At 45.1% G+C, this 15,612-nt stretch overlaps 1 protein-coding gene across 1 annotated transcript in view; it reads right to left on the minus strand.

Moving 5' to 3' along the window:
* The window catches only part of LOC144752386 (uncharacterized), a 42,269-nt gene that overhangs the window by 13,969 nt on the left and 12,688 nt on the right, over nt 1–15,612 (minus strand). The window contains exons 11-18 of the mRNA XM_078640320.1: nt 15,079–15,535; nt 14,699–14,889; nt 14,060–14,194; nt 13,285–13,366; nt 12,542–13,146; nt 9,953–12,139; nt 9,329–9,880; nt 7,555–9,259 (exon numbers count right to left, since the gene is read on the minus strand). Coding sequence (XP_078496446.1) covers nt 7,555–9,259; nt 9,329–9,880; nt 9,953–12,139; nt 12,542–13,146; nt 13,285–13,366; nt 14,060–14,194; nt 14,699–14,889; nt 15,079–15,535 — 5,914 coding nt within the window. The remainder of the gene's footprint in view (nt 1–7,554; nt 9,260–9,328; nt 9,881–9,952; nt 12,140–12,541; nt 13,147–13,284; nt 13,367–14,059; nt 14,195–14,698; nt 14,890–15,078; nt 15,536–15,612) is intronic.

Genomic DNA, 15,612 nt, shown 5'->3' on the forward strand with positions numbered 1-15,612 from the left:
GTGTGGTTTTGATGTTGGTAGAAGTCCAGGGGGTTGTACGCAAGCTAACTAAAACAGTGAGCTCCTTCAATGATCGAATGACGGAGATGGAAACTTGTATTTTGTCTAATGAGACAGAAGCCGCAACAACTCGGGAACGTGTTGAATCTCATGAGGCCGAGTTAGCGGATATCAGATGGAAACTTGAAAACTCCGAAAATCGGCTACGCCGAAACAACCTGCGCGTGTTAGGCATCCCGGAGAAAGCCGAAGTTGCAGATATCCGTGCCTTCATCATTCAACTCTTCCGTGATACACTTCCAGAACTTTCCACCTGGAACTGGGACCTTGAGGTTCAACGTGTCCATAGAGTACCACTGACCCTGAAACCATCAACTAAACAGGGGGGCTATCCTCGAGCAGTTTTAGTTTTCTTTGGAAATTTTCTGTTAAGACAGGCTATCTCAGATAAAGCAAGGCCTGAAGCACGGCTCAATAGAGATACCGTCACATATTTTGTACGGCCAGACTTTTGCCACATAACAGTTGGGAGAAGATGGCGCTTACGCCAACTGATTAAACCATTTCTGGACAAAAAAGCACAGGCTTATCTTAACAACCCTGCTAAATTAAAAATTATAATTGGGGGGCAAACAAGATTTTTTACGTCAGAAATCAAAGCAAAAGAATTTCTTGATAGCCTGAATTACCTTGATATGTGACTAAGGGTTTAATAAGGGAACGTTGAGATTATTTTTCTTATTAGTATTAATTCTTAGTATTATATTTTCTCTCTTCTTTCTCTCTACCTTGTGCTACATTTGGGTTTAGTCTATAACTATGATATGAATTCATATTGGCTATCAAAATAAAAGAATAAAAGTACCACAATTATTATTTTGTTAGAAAGACTGTTCCCCAGACTACCTGGAAAAGAATGAGTATTTTTATGATGCATATTCTCTGGCACACTGTCCCTAAAATGTATTCGGTTAAGAGTTCTCTTGTTTCTTTTTCTTTTTTGCCCTCTTTTTCCTTATCGTTTTACTTTTGAATATACTCTTCTCTGTATCTATTATTAGTTTGTTGTTTTTTCTTCTGGCTTCTTCTGGCCTACCCGGTTGTATCTACTACTGCTTCTTGTGACTCTTTCTTCGTTCCCTTTCTCCACTGATACGATTCCTTTTTATTTCCTCACTTTATTGTTCAATTATGTGGTCAGATCTGTACGGCACAGGTCAGGAAACATCTCACCATCGCTAGAGACTCTTTCTAGAGTCTAATTGCCTTTTTTGGGGGGGGTTTAGGGGGGGTAAGGTGGGAGGGGGAGGGAGGGTGGCTGTGTTTAAAAAAAAATAAAAAGAGCAAGTTTATATATTTAAATATTGTATTGTTTACCACTAGTCACACTATTCTCTTATGCATCAAGGTTTTGGAACATTTGCTATTATGCCCACAAATAATGAACTTTTTAAGGATGATCAGGATATATATTGATTCGTTAAAATGGGGAAGTTAAAGCTTTGTTGTTGGAATATTGCTGGCCTCAACGATAGGGGTAAAAGGGCCCAACTGTATCAGGCAATCTATCAAGATTCATATGATTTCGTATGTCTACAAGAGACCCATATTGCTGTGGGGAATAAAGAGCTGCTAAGGATACCTGGCTATAACATCTTAGCCATGACATCCCAAACCTCTAAAACGCGAGGCGTTGCCATTCTGGCAAAGAAATCCTTTGGACTACCAATACGGCAGTTAGCAGACCCACATGGTAGATGGGCCATAATACATCTTGATTTCGGCCTCACCATCTGTTCGATTTACGGGTCAAATTTAGATGACCCCCAGTTATTTCTGGATCTAGAACTAGAATTTGCTTCATGGATTGGCCCACTAATTTTTTGTGGAGACTTCAATGTAGTACTTGGTGCTGCATCAAATACTCAACTACAACAGACCTACAGCGGGCGCAAACCTAAGGTTTATAAAGCCATAAAACAACTTATGACTAGTTATAACCTAACTGATATTTGGGGTCTGAAGAATGCAAACGATCCTGGTTACACCTATTTTTCTTTCCCCCACACCAAATACGTTAGGATAGATTATGTACTAATATCCAATGTACTCATATCTAATTCCAAGATAGTTAAATTGCCCAAAACCATATCTGATCACAATGCCCTAACCCTTATCTTCGATGCTGCCAGCTATAGGAAACCACCTTCTCAATGGACATTCGACCGTAAGCTCCTTTTCAACAGGGATTATATAGCATATATAGCGATCTGGGCTCAGGAATTCTTTGATCACAATCAATACAGTGCCCCTAGATTTGTGGTCTGGGATTGTTTTAAGGCGGCCCTCCGTGGAGAGACGCTAGTGTTTGTAGCTAAACAAAAAAAGAATCAAAACAACTTAAATCAACAACTTAATTCAGATTTAGCAAACCTAGAAACCCTCCACGCCACCCAGATACATCTTGGAGAACAAAGCCAGAACACCCTCCAACAAATACTAGTTATTAAGACAGAAATTAATGCTGGTCTTACACAAAAAGCGGCCGAGACCTTTCAGGCAAATCAAATAAATATCTATGAGCATGGAGAAAAAATTGGTAAACAACTTGCCCTACGAACACGCCAAAAACAATCCCATAGAGCGATCCAAATCATTGAGTTCGAGGGGCAGGAATATACATCTCCTGTTGATATTGCGGGCGCTTTTCAACGCTATTACCAAAAACTCTACCAAAATGAAGATCAAGTGCATACAATAGATACTAAGAGTTTCTTACATCACTGGCTGTCTCAGACCGAAATTAATACAATTGACCCCTAGTCAGAGAAGATCTTGACAAAGAAATCTCGAAAATAGAGCTCGAATTAGCATTATCAGAACTGGCTAATGGCAAAGCAGCAGGTCCCGATAAAATCCCTCTGGACCTCTATAAAATCCTTGGGAAACAGATCATCCTCTATTTATTAGATTTGTTTCTGGGAGTTCAATATAGTGGTACTCCACCCGAATCTTGAAAAAAATACAAAGATTGTCATGTTTGCTAAAAAAGGGAAGCCTCCTAAATCACCATCTTCATATCGCCCCATCTCATTGATAAACTCTGATTCGAAACTCTATGCCAAGATACTCGCTAACCGGCTGAGCAGGGTTGTTGAGCGTCTTTGTCTCCCCGTGGCAACATGGCTTTATTTCCGGAAAGGGAACAACAGATCACACCCGGAGAGCTATTTCCCTTTTTGACATCATGGGAGCCACGGGGGGCCAGATGTCAATGATCTTGCTCGATGCCGAGAAGGCGTTTGATTGCGTCTCTTGGCAGTTTCTGTGGGAGATATTAGAATTAAATAACTTCGGAAAGGTCTATATTAAAGCTATTAAGGCTCTATACGTAGAACGTAGAGCTAAACTCTTCATAGATAGTTTCGAATCAGAATTTATTAATATCCAAAGGGGCACGAGGCAGGGATGTCCATGCTCCCCAATTCTATTTGCTCTGTACATCAACCCCTTAATATTAAAATTACTTATATCTCCAGTAATAGAACCCATAATTACAATAACATCTAGTACAAAAATTCTAGCCTACGCTGATGACATGGCGGTATTAACTTCTAACCCCACCGAGGCCATTCAAGAAATAGAGCAAATTACTCAGACGTTCGGGTCTTATTCAGGATACTCCCTGAATAGGGATAAAACCATGGTTCTATGTACGGAAAACACTGTTTTTGAGAGCCCCTATAGAACTAGCCAGGCTACATATCTAGGCGTGGTCCTATCCCATACAATTAAAGAAATTACACAGATCAATTATGATCCTCTGATTAAGAAAATAAAAGCAGATCTTTTCAGAGTTAACAATCTTCGGTTGTCAATAATAGGCAAAGGGAATTATCTCAAAATGAATATTTTCCCCAAAATTTTATACCTATTTCGAGCAATTCCCCTGTTTGTTGAGGACAATATCATCAAGGCTCTTGACGCTAGTATGTCAAAGTTTATGTGGAACTTTGGCAAAATCAGGAGAGCATTACCACTCTTATCGTTACCTCAACATAGGGGAGGCTTAGCCATTCCTAATATGACATTATACCTTTGGGCAACCCTTATTCAGCAAATGGCCCCCTTATTTAACACTAAACCTTTAGTCACTTCCACAATACATCAATCTATACCGTCAATCTATGAACTAATATTGGGAGAAACCGCTATAGGGCTATTACTAAGACAGGTAGAGCCTTCATACTTTAATAAAACCAAATTCAAGATAATAGCGGACGCGTGGAAGGTGTGGAGACAGGTTTCAAAGCATCTAGCCATACCAAAGTACACCAAATACACCCCTCTTTGGCATAGCTCTATGATACCATCGTATCTTAACGACAATATCTCTAGAAGGTGGCAACAATCAGGTATTATTACCTTGGGTAACTTTATTGGACATGGACCTACACCATCATTTGAGAACCTACAACAAAATTTTCAGCTACCTCCAACTGACTTTTTAAAATACATTCAAATTCACTCAACTATTCGATTCAACTTACCACAGATCAAATTAGATAATATTCTTGTTTTTGAAATTTTAGACAGATGAACGACTAGGATAGGTACCATTTATGAAATGCTAATGAAAAATCTTGGTGACGATATGGGGCGAGTTGAGACATTATGGGCTACTTAACTGACCAACCCAAATATAGATATCGATACCTCATTGGTTCTATCATCTAAACTATTTCTAGCCTCCAATTTAAAAGCCCAGCACTATAGAACACTTTACGATCTTTATTTTACACCTTCCAAATTATTCGCATGGGGTCTCCGGACAAACGACAACTGTCCAAGGTGCGGTCAATCTCCGGCGAATTAAATTCACATGTTTGCCGAATGCCTCAAGTTAGATATAATTAAAACAATGATCTCAAAATTCTCGACTGAAATTTTCGGACATGAATTAAGAGTCTCAACGACGATATATGTTCTGGGTCACGATGAATCTATGGGATATAGTAGGGAAGAAGTACCCTCAGTATTTCTGGGTATGGCTGTGCTTCGAATTATTCTGGCTGCCCGCTGGAAAGACTCAGAAGCCCCTACTTTCCAAATGTGGTTATGTCGGTTTTTGGGAATTTATAAGTATGAGTTAGCAATCTACAAAACTAGAGGAAGGAATTCTAGAGCATTAGGGACCCATATTTGGGCTCCGATTACCAGATGGTATAACAACAAAATGAATTCATAGAAATGATAATGTTCTGAATGTGATTTGTATTTATTTATTTCTGTCTCATCCTTACCAATATTTGAATTGATTCTCTTCACTTTTTGTCAAAAATTTATTAATTCCTTAATTTTGTGATCACGTTATTATTCCTCCTGTTTTCTTTTTTTCTTCTTTGTGATGTATACCTGTATGATTCAGTTGTCTAGATGGTTTATATTTGATATATGTATTTTTTTACTTGCTCAATAAAATATATAAAAAAAAATATTTCCATATCTCTCAAACACTTCGAAGTGATTTCAACACTTGTTTCCTATTTTATGTTTAGATATCAAATGGTAAAAAATACTAAATGTACAACTTTTTCCAGTTTTATTTACTGTTATGCCCCTAAATATACTGACACAACACCCTGTGCCTTTCCTATGCCGTGTGTAATAGATTTTTATGTCTCACCTGGACAGAGCATGCGCTGTCTTTTCAAGACATTTTGTTTATAGTTAGTTTGCTTGGAGGCTACACACGACTTAACACTGGCTGTCTTCAAATCCACTCTAAATCACATGCTTCCTGCAGGTTAGCACTGTGGTCGCCACTTCCCTCTTCTTGCATATGGCCCTACCCAGGAGCATAGCCCAAGTACTTGTGTTCTAACACTGTTTGTGCCTTTTGAAGCTATTTATTTCTTTTTGTTCAGACACTCTACAGAGGGCGTCTTTTGTAGCTGGCTCTAATATCAGCTCCCTCCCAATACCCCCATTATCCGTGTTTGCTTGTTCCGTCCTGCCCATTTTTAATGTTGTCCCTTCCTCCCATTGCTGTGTTGATCCCCTCCCAGCATAACTAAGGGTACTTAGTCAAATATTTCTGTGACTTAACTTCAGAGAAGCATTGGTGGCTCACTTGAATGTTTTCTGTTAAATTGTATGTTCTGTGGAGAGATGAATCCCACAGTGCAATTAAATAATTAAATGTTCCTTTCCACAGATTTATGGATAGCAAACATTCAAATGAAAGTATTTCCCTTTGGAAATGTTTTTGTAGCATTCTTTTATGCATCTAAAGAAGATGTTCTCCAGCCCTTGTCTTCCTGGTCTGTCCCTCTGGTCTGTCCCTCTTGCTTCTTCTCCCAGCAGACAGAAGGAAAGAAGTGTTCTGAAGTGGCCAGCACTGGCTGCTTCATAATACTATTTTTGCCAGTCCTGTTATTCACCCTCATACCAAGGCTTCTTTAATTCTTTTTTAGTGTATTGACTCCCATAGTCACAGTGTTTTCTGTCATACCGAGAGATGCAATGGTACTGTAAATATACATGTAACTATTTCCCATTGCACCATCCAGAATTAAAAACAGTAATCCTCATGTTTGACACACAAACATATGAAGTGATTGCATCAACCACCTGAGCATTTCTAAAAGAACAAAGAATCTTCACGTATTGGTTTTATATACAGTTACTTTTCACTTAAGTTGTGTGCATCATGTCTAGGTGAAAATCCAACAGACTAGCAACAAAAATGTAGTTCTTGTTATCCAAGTCCCTGATCCTGATGCCACACTCAGTGATCACGCCCCCGTTGTATGACTTTGACTGCTGTCAAAAACCCTGAAGAGAGGCCTCCTTTGCGACAATGGATGACTTTATTGAACATGTGCCTCAGGGAGGCAACTGCTCAAACCTGTTGCAAAAGGGGATGATGGACTAAGCGCTTGAACAAATCAAACACTCACCCCCAGTCAACTGATCTGGGTTTAATCCATCACCATTCTTTAGTTCACTCAGCCACCCCAGTTCAGACATGGCTATATGCAAATCAGTCTGACCCTGTGCCTTGTGGGAACAGTCCAGCCCGAACTGCCAAGCCATGTCTTCCCTGGACCGGAAACAAACATCCTGGGACCGGTTTCGGATTCATAATCCTCATCAGCCAGGCTATCTTGAATCCAGTGGCTAAGTGAACAAGGGACTCACGTCTGAGCATACCCTGCCACACTTAGGGCGAACAAAGCGATACAAACCCTCCTCTTAGCTCAGCCTCCACTTATGTTTCTTTCAATTTCTGTTTCACCGCTTTCAGGATGAATAATACCAGGTTGCTTGTGCAACCTTGTCCAGTAGGTCCTGGTTAACCTGAAACATGAGGAACCTCTTCCCACTAGGCTCTGACTGACAAGACCTTTATCCAGCTGAAGAACTGAAACTGAGGAAAGATTGGTAAAGCCCTGCTAGGTTCCCTGTTGCTTAAGCTCTGCTGTTATGATGACCACCTAGTCAATCGTTAATGTGAAGCTTTGAACAAAGGAGGAATACAAAATGACTTACCACCTGAACTTGTAGCTGTTGTGGCAACTGTTGTTTCTGAAGTAGTGGCAGCTGTAGTGGCAACTGTTGTTCCTGCTGTGGAAGCAGCTGTTGTGGCAACTGTTGTTGCTGCTGTAGTGGCAGCTGTTGTGGCAACTGTTGTTGCTGCTGTAGTGGCAGCTATTGTGACAACTGTTGTTGCTGCTGTAGTGGCAGCTGATGTAGCAACTGTTGTTGCTGCTGTGGAGGCAGCTGCCGTGGCAACTGTTGTTGCTGCTGTAGTGGCAGCTGTTGCGGCAACTGTTGTTGCTGCTGTAGAGGCAGCTGTTGTGGCAACTGTTCTTTCTGATGTAGTAGCATCTGTTGTGGCAACTGCTGTTTCTGATGTAGTGGCAGCTGCTGTGGCAACTTTTGTTGCTGTTATGGCTGAAGTGGTGGCTATTTTTGTTGGTGTGGTAGTGGCAGCTGTTGAGGCAACTGTTGTTGCTCCTGTAGTGGTGGCAGTAGTAGTTGCTGTTGTTGCTGTTGTAGCAGGTGTTGTTGCTCCTGTAGTGGCAGCTGAAGTAGCACCTGTTGTTGGTGATGTTGTTGTTTCTGTTGTTGCTGCTGTAGTGGCTGCAGTTGTGGCTATTGTTGTTACTGCTGTTGTAGCTGCAGTGGTGTATGCTGTTGTTGGTGATGTAGTGGCAGCTGTTGTGGTGGCTGTTGCTGCTGTAGAGGCAGCTGTTGTGGCAACTGTTGTGGCTGCTGGGGAGGCAGCTGCGGTGGCAACTGTTGTTGCTGCTGTGGAGGCAGCTGCTGTGACAACATTTGTTGCTGCGGTAGTGGCAGCTGTTGTGGCGACTGTTGTTGCGGCTGTAGTGGCCGCTCTCTTGGCGGCTGTTGTGGCAACTGTTGTTGGGGCTGTTGTTGTATCTGTTGTTGCTGGTGTTGTGGCTGCAGTTGTGGCTATTGTTGTTATTACTGTTGTAGCTGCAGTTGTGGGTACTGTTGTTAGTGCTGTAGTGGCAGCTATTGTGGCGACTGTTGTTGCGGCTGTAGTGGCAGCTGTAGTGGTGGAAGTAGTTGCTGTTGTAGCAGTCATTGTTGCTGCTGTAGTGGCAGCTGTTTTTGGGGCTATTGTTGTATCTGTTGTTGCTTGTGTTGTGGCTGCAATTGTGGCTATTGTTGTTATTGCTGTTGTGGCTGCAGTGGTAGCTACTGTTGTTGGTTCTGTAGTAGCAGATGTCATGGCAACTTTTGTTGCTGCTGTAGTGGCAGCTGTCAGTGGGGCTGTTGTATCTGTTGTTGCTGGTGTTGTGGCTGCAGTTGTGGCTATTGTTGTTATTGATGTTGTGGCTGCTGTGGTGGATACTGTTAGAGCTGTTGAGGCAACTGCTGCAGCTGTAGTGGCAGCTGTAGTGATGGCTGTTGTTGCTGTTGTAGCAGCCGTTGTGGATGCTGTTGTAGCAGCTGTTGTTGCTGTTGTAGTGGCAGCTGTAGTGTCACCTGTTGTTGGGGCTGTTGTTGTATCTGCTGTTGCTGGTGTTGTGGCTGCAGTTGTGGCTATTGTTGTTATTGCTGTTGCTGGTGTTGTGGCTGCAGTTGTGGCTATTGTTGTTATTGCTGTTGTGGCTGCAGTGGTTGCTACTGTTGTTGGTGCTATAGTGGCAGCTGTAATAGCAGCTGTTGTTGCTGTTGTAGTAGCTGTTGTTGCTGTTGTAGTGGCAGCTGTAGTGTCACCTGTTGTTGGGGCTGTTGTTGTATCTGCTGTTGCTGGTGTTGTGGCTGCAGTTGTGGCTATTGTTGTTATTGCTGTTGCTGGTGTTGTGGCTGCCGTTGTGGCTATTGTTGTTATTGCTGTTGTGGCTGCAGTGGTTTCTACTGTTGTTGGTGCTATAGTGGCAGCTGTAATAGCAGCTGTTGTTGCTGTTGTAGTAGCTGTTGTTGCTGCTGTTGTAGCCACTGTTGTTGCTGCTGTTGTGGCTGCAGTTGTGGCAACTGTTGTTGCTGCTGTAGTGGCAGCTGTTGTGGGGACTGTTGTTGCAGCTGTAGTGGCAGCTGTTGTGGTGGCTGTTGTGGCAACTGTTGTTGTGGCCGTTGTTGTATCTGTTGTTGCTGGTGTTGTGGCTGCAGTTGTGGCTATTGTTATTGTTGCTGGTGTGGCTGCAGTGCTGGGTACTGTTGTTAGTGTTGTAGTGGCAGCTGTTGTGGTGACTGTTGTTGTGGTTGTAGTGGCAGCTGTAGTGGCGACAGTTGTTGCTGTTGTAGCAGCCGTTGTTGCTGCTGTTGTAGCAGCCGTTGTTGCTACTGTAGTGGCAGCTGTAGTATCACCTGTTGTTGGGGCTGTTGTTGTATCTGTTATTGCTGCTGTTGTGGCTGCAGTGGTAGCTACTGTTGTTGGTTCTGTAGTGGCAGCTGTTGTGGCAACTGTTGTTGCTGCTGTAGTGGCAGCTGTCGTGGTGGCTGTTGTGGCAACTGGTGTTGGAGCTGTTGTATCTGTTTTTGCTGGTGTTGTGGCTGCAGTTGTGGCTATTGTTGTTATTGCTGTTGTGGCTGAAGTGGTTGCTACTGTTGTTGGTGCTGTAGTGGCAGCTGTAGTGGCAGCTGTTGTTGTTGTAGTAGAAGCTGTTCTTGCTGCTGTTGTAGCCGCTGTTGTTGCTGCAGTTGTGGCAACTGTTGTTGCGGCTGTAGTGGCAGCTGTCGTGGTGGCTTTTGTGGCAACTGTTGTTGTGGCTGTTGTATCTGTTGTTGGTGTTGTGGCTGCAGTTGTGGCTATTGTTGTTGTTGATTGTGTGGCTGCAGTGGTGGGAACTGTTCTTAGTGCTGTAGCGGCAGCTGTAGTGGCAGCTGTTGTTGTTGTAGTAGCAGCTGTTCTTGCTCCTGTTGTAGCCGCTGTTGTTGCTGCTGCTGTGGCTGCAGTTGTGGCAACTGTTGTTGCGGTTGTAGTGGCAGCTGTCGTTGGTGTTGTGGCTGCAGTTGTGGCTATTGTTGTTGTTGATTGTGTGGCTGCAGTGGTGGGTACTGTTGTTAGTGCTGTAGTGGCACCTGTTGTGGCGACTGTTGCGACTGTAGTGGCAGCTGTAGGGGTGGCTGTTGTTGCTGCAGTTGTACCAGGTGTTTTAGCTTCTGTAGTGGCAACTGTATTGGCGGCAGTTGTTTTCGTTGTAGCAGCCGTTGTGGATGCTGTTGTAGCAGCCGTTGTTGCTGCTGTAGTGGCAGCTGTAGTGTCACCTGTTGTTGGGGCTTTTGTTGTATCTGCTGTCGCTGGTGTTGTGGCTGCAGTTGTGGCTATTGTTGTTATTGCTGTAGTGGCTGCAGTTGTCGCTGCAATGGTTTCTACTGTTGTTGGTACTGTAGTGGCAGGTGTAGTGGCAGCTGTTGTTGTTGTAGTAGCAGCCGTTCTTGCTGCTGTTGTAGCCGCTGTTGTTGCTGCTGCTGTGGCTGCAGTTGTGGCAACTGTTGTTGCGGTTGTAGTGGCAGCTGTTGCGGTGACTGTTGTTGCGGCTGTAGTGGCAGCTGTTGTGGCGGCTGTTAAGGCAACTGTTGTTGCGGCTGTTGTTGTATCTGTTGTTGCTGGTGTTGTGGCTGCAGTTGTCACTATTGTTGTTGCTTTTGTGGCTGAAGTGGTGGGTACTGTTATTAATGCTGTATTGGCAGTTGTTGTGGTGACTGTTGTTGCTGTTGTAGCAGCAGTTATTGCTGTTGTTGTAGCAGCCGTTGTTGCTGCTGTAGTGGCAGCTGTAGTGTCACTTGTTGTTGGGGCTATTTTTGTTATTGCTGTTGTGCCTGCAGTGGTAGTTACCGTTGTTGGTACTGTAGTGGCAGCTGTTGTGGCAACTGTTGTTGCTGCTGTACTGGCAACTGTTGTTGGGGCTTTTGTTGTATCTGTTGTTGCTAGTGTTGTGGCTGCAGTTTTGGCTATTGTTGTTATTGCTGTTGTGGCTGCAGTGGTGGGTACTGTTGTTAGTGCTGTAGTGACAACTGTTGTGGCGACTGTTGTTGCGGCTGTAGTGGCAGCTGTAGTGGCGGATGTTGTTGCTGCAGTTGTACCAGCCGTTGTAGCTTCTGTAGTGGCAACTGTAGTGGCGGCAGTTGTTGCCGTTGTAGCAGCCGTTGTTGCTTCTGTTGTAGCACCCGTTGTTGCTGCTGTAGTGGCAGCCGTAGGAACACTTCTTGTTGGGGCTGTTGTTGTATCGGCTGTTACTGGTGTTGTGGCTGCAGTTGTAGCTATTGTGGGTATTGCAGGTATGCCTGCAGTGGTAGCTACTGTTGGTACTGTAGTGGCAGCTGCTGTGGCATTTGTTGTTGCTGCTGTAGTGGCAGCTGTTATGACGGCTGTTGTGGCAACAGTTGTTGGGGCTGTTGTTGTATCTGTGGCTGCTAGTGTTGGGACTGCAGTTGTGGCTATTGTTGTTATTGCTGTTGAGGCTGCAGTGGTGGGTACTGTTGTAAGTGGTGTTGTGGCAGCTGTTGTGGGGACTGTTGTTGGCGCTGTAGAGGCAGCTGTAGTGGCAGCAGTTGTCGCTGTTGTAGCAGCCGTTGTTGCTGATGTTGTGGCAGCCGTTGTTGCTACTGTATTGGCAGCTGTAGTTTCACCTGTTGTTGGGGATTTTGTTGTATCTGTTGTTGCGGCTGTTGTGGCTGCAGTTGTGGCTATTTTTGTTATTGCTGTTGTGGCTGCAGTGGTTGCTACTGTTGTTGGTGCTGTAGTAGCAGCTGTAGTGGCAGCTGTTGTGGTGGCTGTTGTGGCAACTGTTGTTGTTGCTGTTGTTGTATCTGTTGTTGCTGGTGTTGTGGCTATTGTTGTTCTTGCTGTTGTGGCTGTTGTGGTGGGTACTGTTGTTAGTGCTGTAGTCGCAGCTGTTGTGGCGACTGTTATTGCGGCTGTAGTGGCAGCTGTAGTGGCAGCTGTTGTTGCTGCAGTTGTACCAGCCGTTGTAGCTTCTGTAGTGGCAACTGTAGTGGCGGCAGTTGCTGCAGTTGTAGCTATTGTGGTTATTGCTGTTGTGCCTGCAGTGGTAGCTACTGTTGTTGGAACTGTGGTGGCAGCTGTTGTGGCATTTGTTGTTGCTGCTGTAGTGGCAGCTGTTGTGGCGGCTGTTGTGGCAACAGTTGTTGGGGATGTTGTTGTATCTGTGGTTGCTAGTGTTGGGGCTGCAGTTGTGGCTATTGTTGTTATTGCTGTTGAGGCTGCAGTGGTGGGAACTGTTTTTGGTGCTGTAGTGACAGCTGTTGTTGCTGTTGTAGCAGCTGTTGTTGCTGCTGTTGTAGCAACTGTTGTTGCTGCTGTTGTAGCCACTGTTGTTGCTGCTGTTGTGGCTGCAGTTGTGGCAACTGTTGTTGCTGCTGTAGTGACAGCTGTTGCGGTGACTGTGGTTTCGGCTGTATTGGCAGGTGTTGTGGTGGCTATTGTGGCTGTTGTTGTATCTGTTGTTGATGGTGTTGTGGCTGCAGTTGTGGCTATTGTTGTTGTTGCTGTTGTGGTTGCAGTGGTGGGTACTGTTGTTAGTGCTGTAGTGGCAGCTGTTGTGGCGACTGTTGTTGCGTCTGTAGTGGCAGCTGTAGTGACGGCAGTTGTTGCTGATGTTGTAGCTGCCGTTGTTGCTACTGCGGTGGCAGCTGTAGTTTCACCTGTTGTTGGGGCTTTTGTTGTATCTGTTGTTGTGGCTGTTGTGGCTGCAGTTGTGGCTATTGTTGTTATTGCTGTTGTGGCTGCAGTGGTAGCTACTGTTGTTGTTTCTGTGGTGGCAACTGTTGTTGCTGCTATACTGGCAGCTGTTGTGGCGGCTGTTGTGGGAACTGTTGTTGGGGCTGTTGTTGTATCTGTTGTTGCTGATGTTGTGGCTGCAGTTGTGGCTATTGTTGTTATTGCTGTTGTGGCTGCAGTGGTTGCTACTGTTGGTGCTGTAGTAGCAGCTGTAGTGACAGATGTTGTGGCGGCTGTTGTGGCAACTGTTGTTGGGGCTGTTGTTGCTGATGTTGGGGCTGCAGTTGTGGCTATTGTTGTTATTGCTGTTGTGGCTGCAGTGGTTGCTACTGTTGTTGGTGCTGTAGTAGCAGCTGTAGTGGCAGCTGTTGTGGCGGCTGTTGTGGCAACTGTTGTTGGGGCTGTTGTTGTACCTGTTGTTGCTGCTGTTGTGGCTGCAGTTGTGGCAACTGTTGTTGCTGCTGTAGTGGCAGCTGTTGCGGTGACTGTTGTTTCGGCTGTAGTGGCAGCTGTCGTGGCGGCTATTGTGGCTGTTGTTGTATCTGTTGTTGATGGTGTTGTGGCTGCAGTTGTGGCTATTGTTTTTGTTGCAGTTGTGGTTGCAGTGGTGGGTACTGTTGTTAGTGCTGTAGTGGCAGCTGTAGTGGCGGCAGTTGTCACTGTTGTAGCAGCCATTGTTGCTGATGTTGTAGTAGCCGTTGTTGCTACTGCAGTGGCAGCTGTAGTTTCACCTGTTGTTGGGGCTTTTGTTGTATCTGTTGTTGCGGCTGTTGTGGCTGCATTTGTGGCTATTGTTGTTATTGCTGTTGTGGCTGCAGTGGTAGCTACTGTTGTTGCTTCTGTAGTGGCAGCTGTTGTTGCAACTGTTGTTGCTGCTATACTGGCAGCTGTTGTGGCGGCTGTTGTGGCAAATATTGTTGGGGCTGTTGTTGTATCTGCTGTTGCTGATGTTGTGGCTGCAGTTGTGGCTATTGTTGTTATTGCTGTTGTGGCTGCAGTGGTTGCTACTGTTGTTGGTGCTGTAGAAGCAGCTGTAGTGGCAGCTGTTGTGGCAACTGTTGCTGTGGCTGTTGTTGTATCTGTTGTTGCCCGTGTTGTGGCTGCAGTTGTGGCTGCAGTTGTGGCTATTGTTGTTGTTGCTGTTGTGACTGAAGTGGTGGGTACTGTTATTAGTGCGGTAGTGGCAGCTGTTTTGGCGACTGTTGTTGCGGCTGTAGTGTCACTTGTTGAGGCGGCTGTTGTGGCAACTGTTGTTGGGGCTGTTGTTGTATCTGTTGTTGCTGATGTTGTGGCTGCAGTTGTGGCTATTGTTGTTATTGCTGCTGTGGCTGCATTGGTTGCTACTGTTGTTGGTGCTGTAGTAGCAGCTGTAGTGACAGCTGTTGTGGCAACTGTTGTTGGGGCTGTTGTTGCTGATGTTGGGGCTGCAGTTGTGGCTATTGTTGTTATTGCTGTTGTGGCTGCAGTGGTTGCTACTGTTGTTGGTGCTGTAGTAGCAGCTGTAGTGGCGGCTGTTGTGGCAACTGTTGTTGGGGCTGTTGTTGTATCTGTTGTTGCTGATGTTGGGGCTGCAGTTGTGACTATTGTTGTTATTGCTGTTGTGGCTGCAGTGGTTGCTACTGTTGTTGGTGCTGTAGTAGCAGCTGTAGTGGCAGCTGTTGTGGCGGCTGTTGTGGCAACTGTTGTTGTTGCTGTTGTTGTATCTGTTGTTGCAGGTGTAGTGGCTGCAGTTGTGGCTATTGTTGTTGTTGCTGTTGTGGCTGTTGTGGTGGGTACTGTTGTTAGTGATGTAGTCGCAGCTGTTGTGGCGACTGTTATTGCGGCTGTAGTGGCGGCTGTTGTTGCTGCAGTTGTACCAGCCGTTGTAGCTTCTGTAGTGGCAACTGTAGTGGAGGCAGTTGCTGCAGTTGTAGCTATTGTGGTTATTGCTGTTGTGCCTGCAGTGGTAGCTACTGTTGTTGGTACTCTAGTGGCAGCTGTTGTGGCATTTGTTGTTGCTGCTGTAGTGGCAGCTGTTGTGGCGGCTATTGTGGCAACAGTTGTTGGGGCTGTTGTTGTATCTGTGGTTGCTATTGTTGGGGCTGCAGTTGTGGCTATTGTTGTTATTGCTGTTGAGGCTGCAGTGGTGGGAACTGTTGTTGGTGCTGTAGTGGCAGCTGTTGTTGCTGTTGTAGCAGCTGTTGTTTCTGCTGTTGTAGCAACTGTTGTTGCTGCTGTTGTAGCCACTGTTGTTGCTGCTGTTGTGGCTGCAGTTGTGGCAACTGTTGTTGCTGCTGTAGTGACAGCTGTTGCGGTGACTGTTGTTTCGGCTGTATTGGCAGGTGTTGTGGCGGCTATTGTGGCTGTTGTTGTATCTGTTGTTGATGGTGTTGTGGCTGCAGTTGTGGCTA

Source organism: Lissotriton helveticus, chromosome 5_1 (genome assembly GCF_964261635.1).
Source record: "Lissotriton helveticus chromosome 5_1, aLisHel1.1, whole genome shotgun sequence".
NCBI lineage: Eukaryota > Metazoa > Chordata > Amphibia > Caudata > Salamandridae > Lissotriton > Lissotriton helveticus.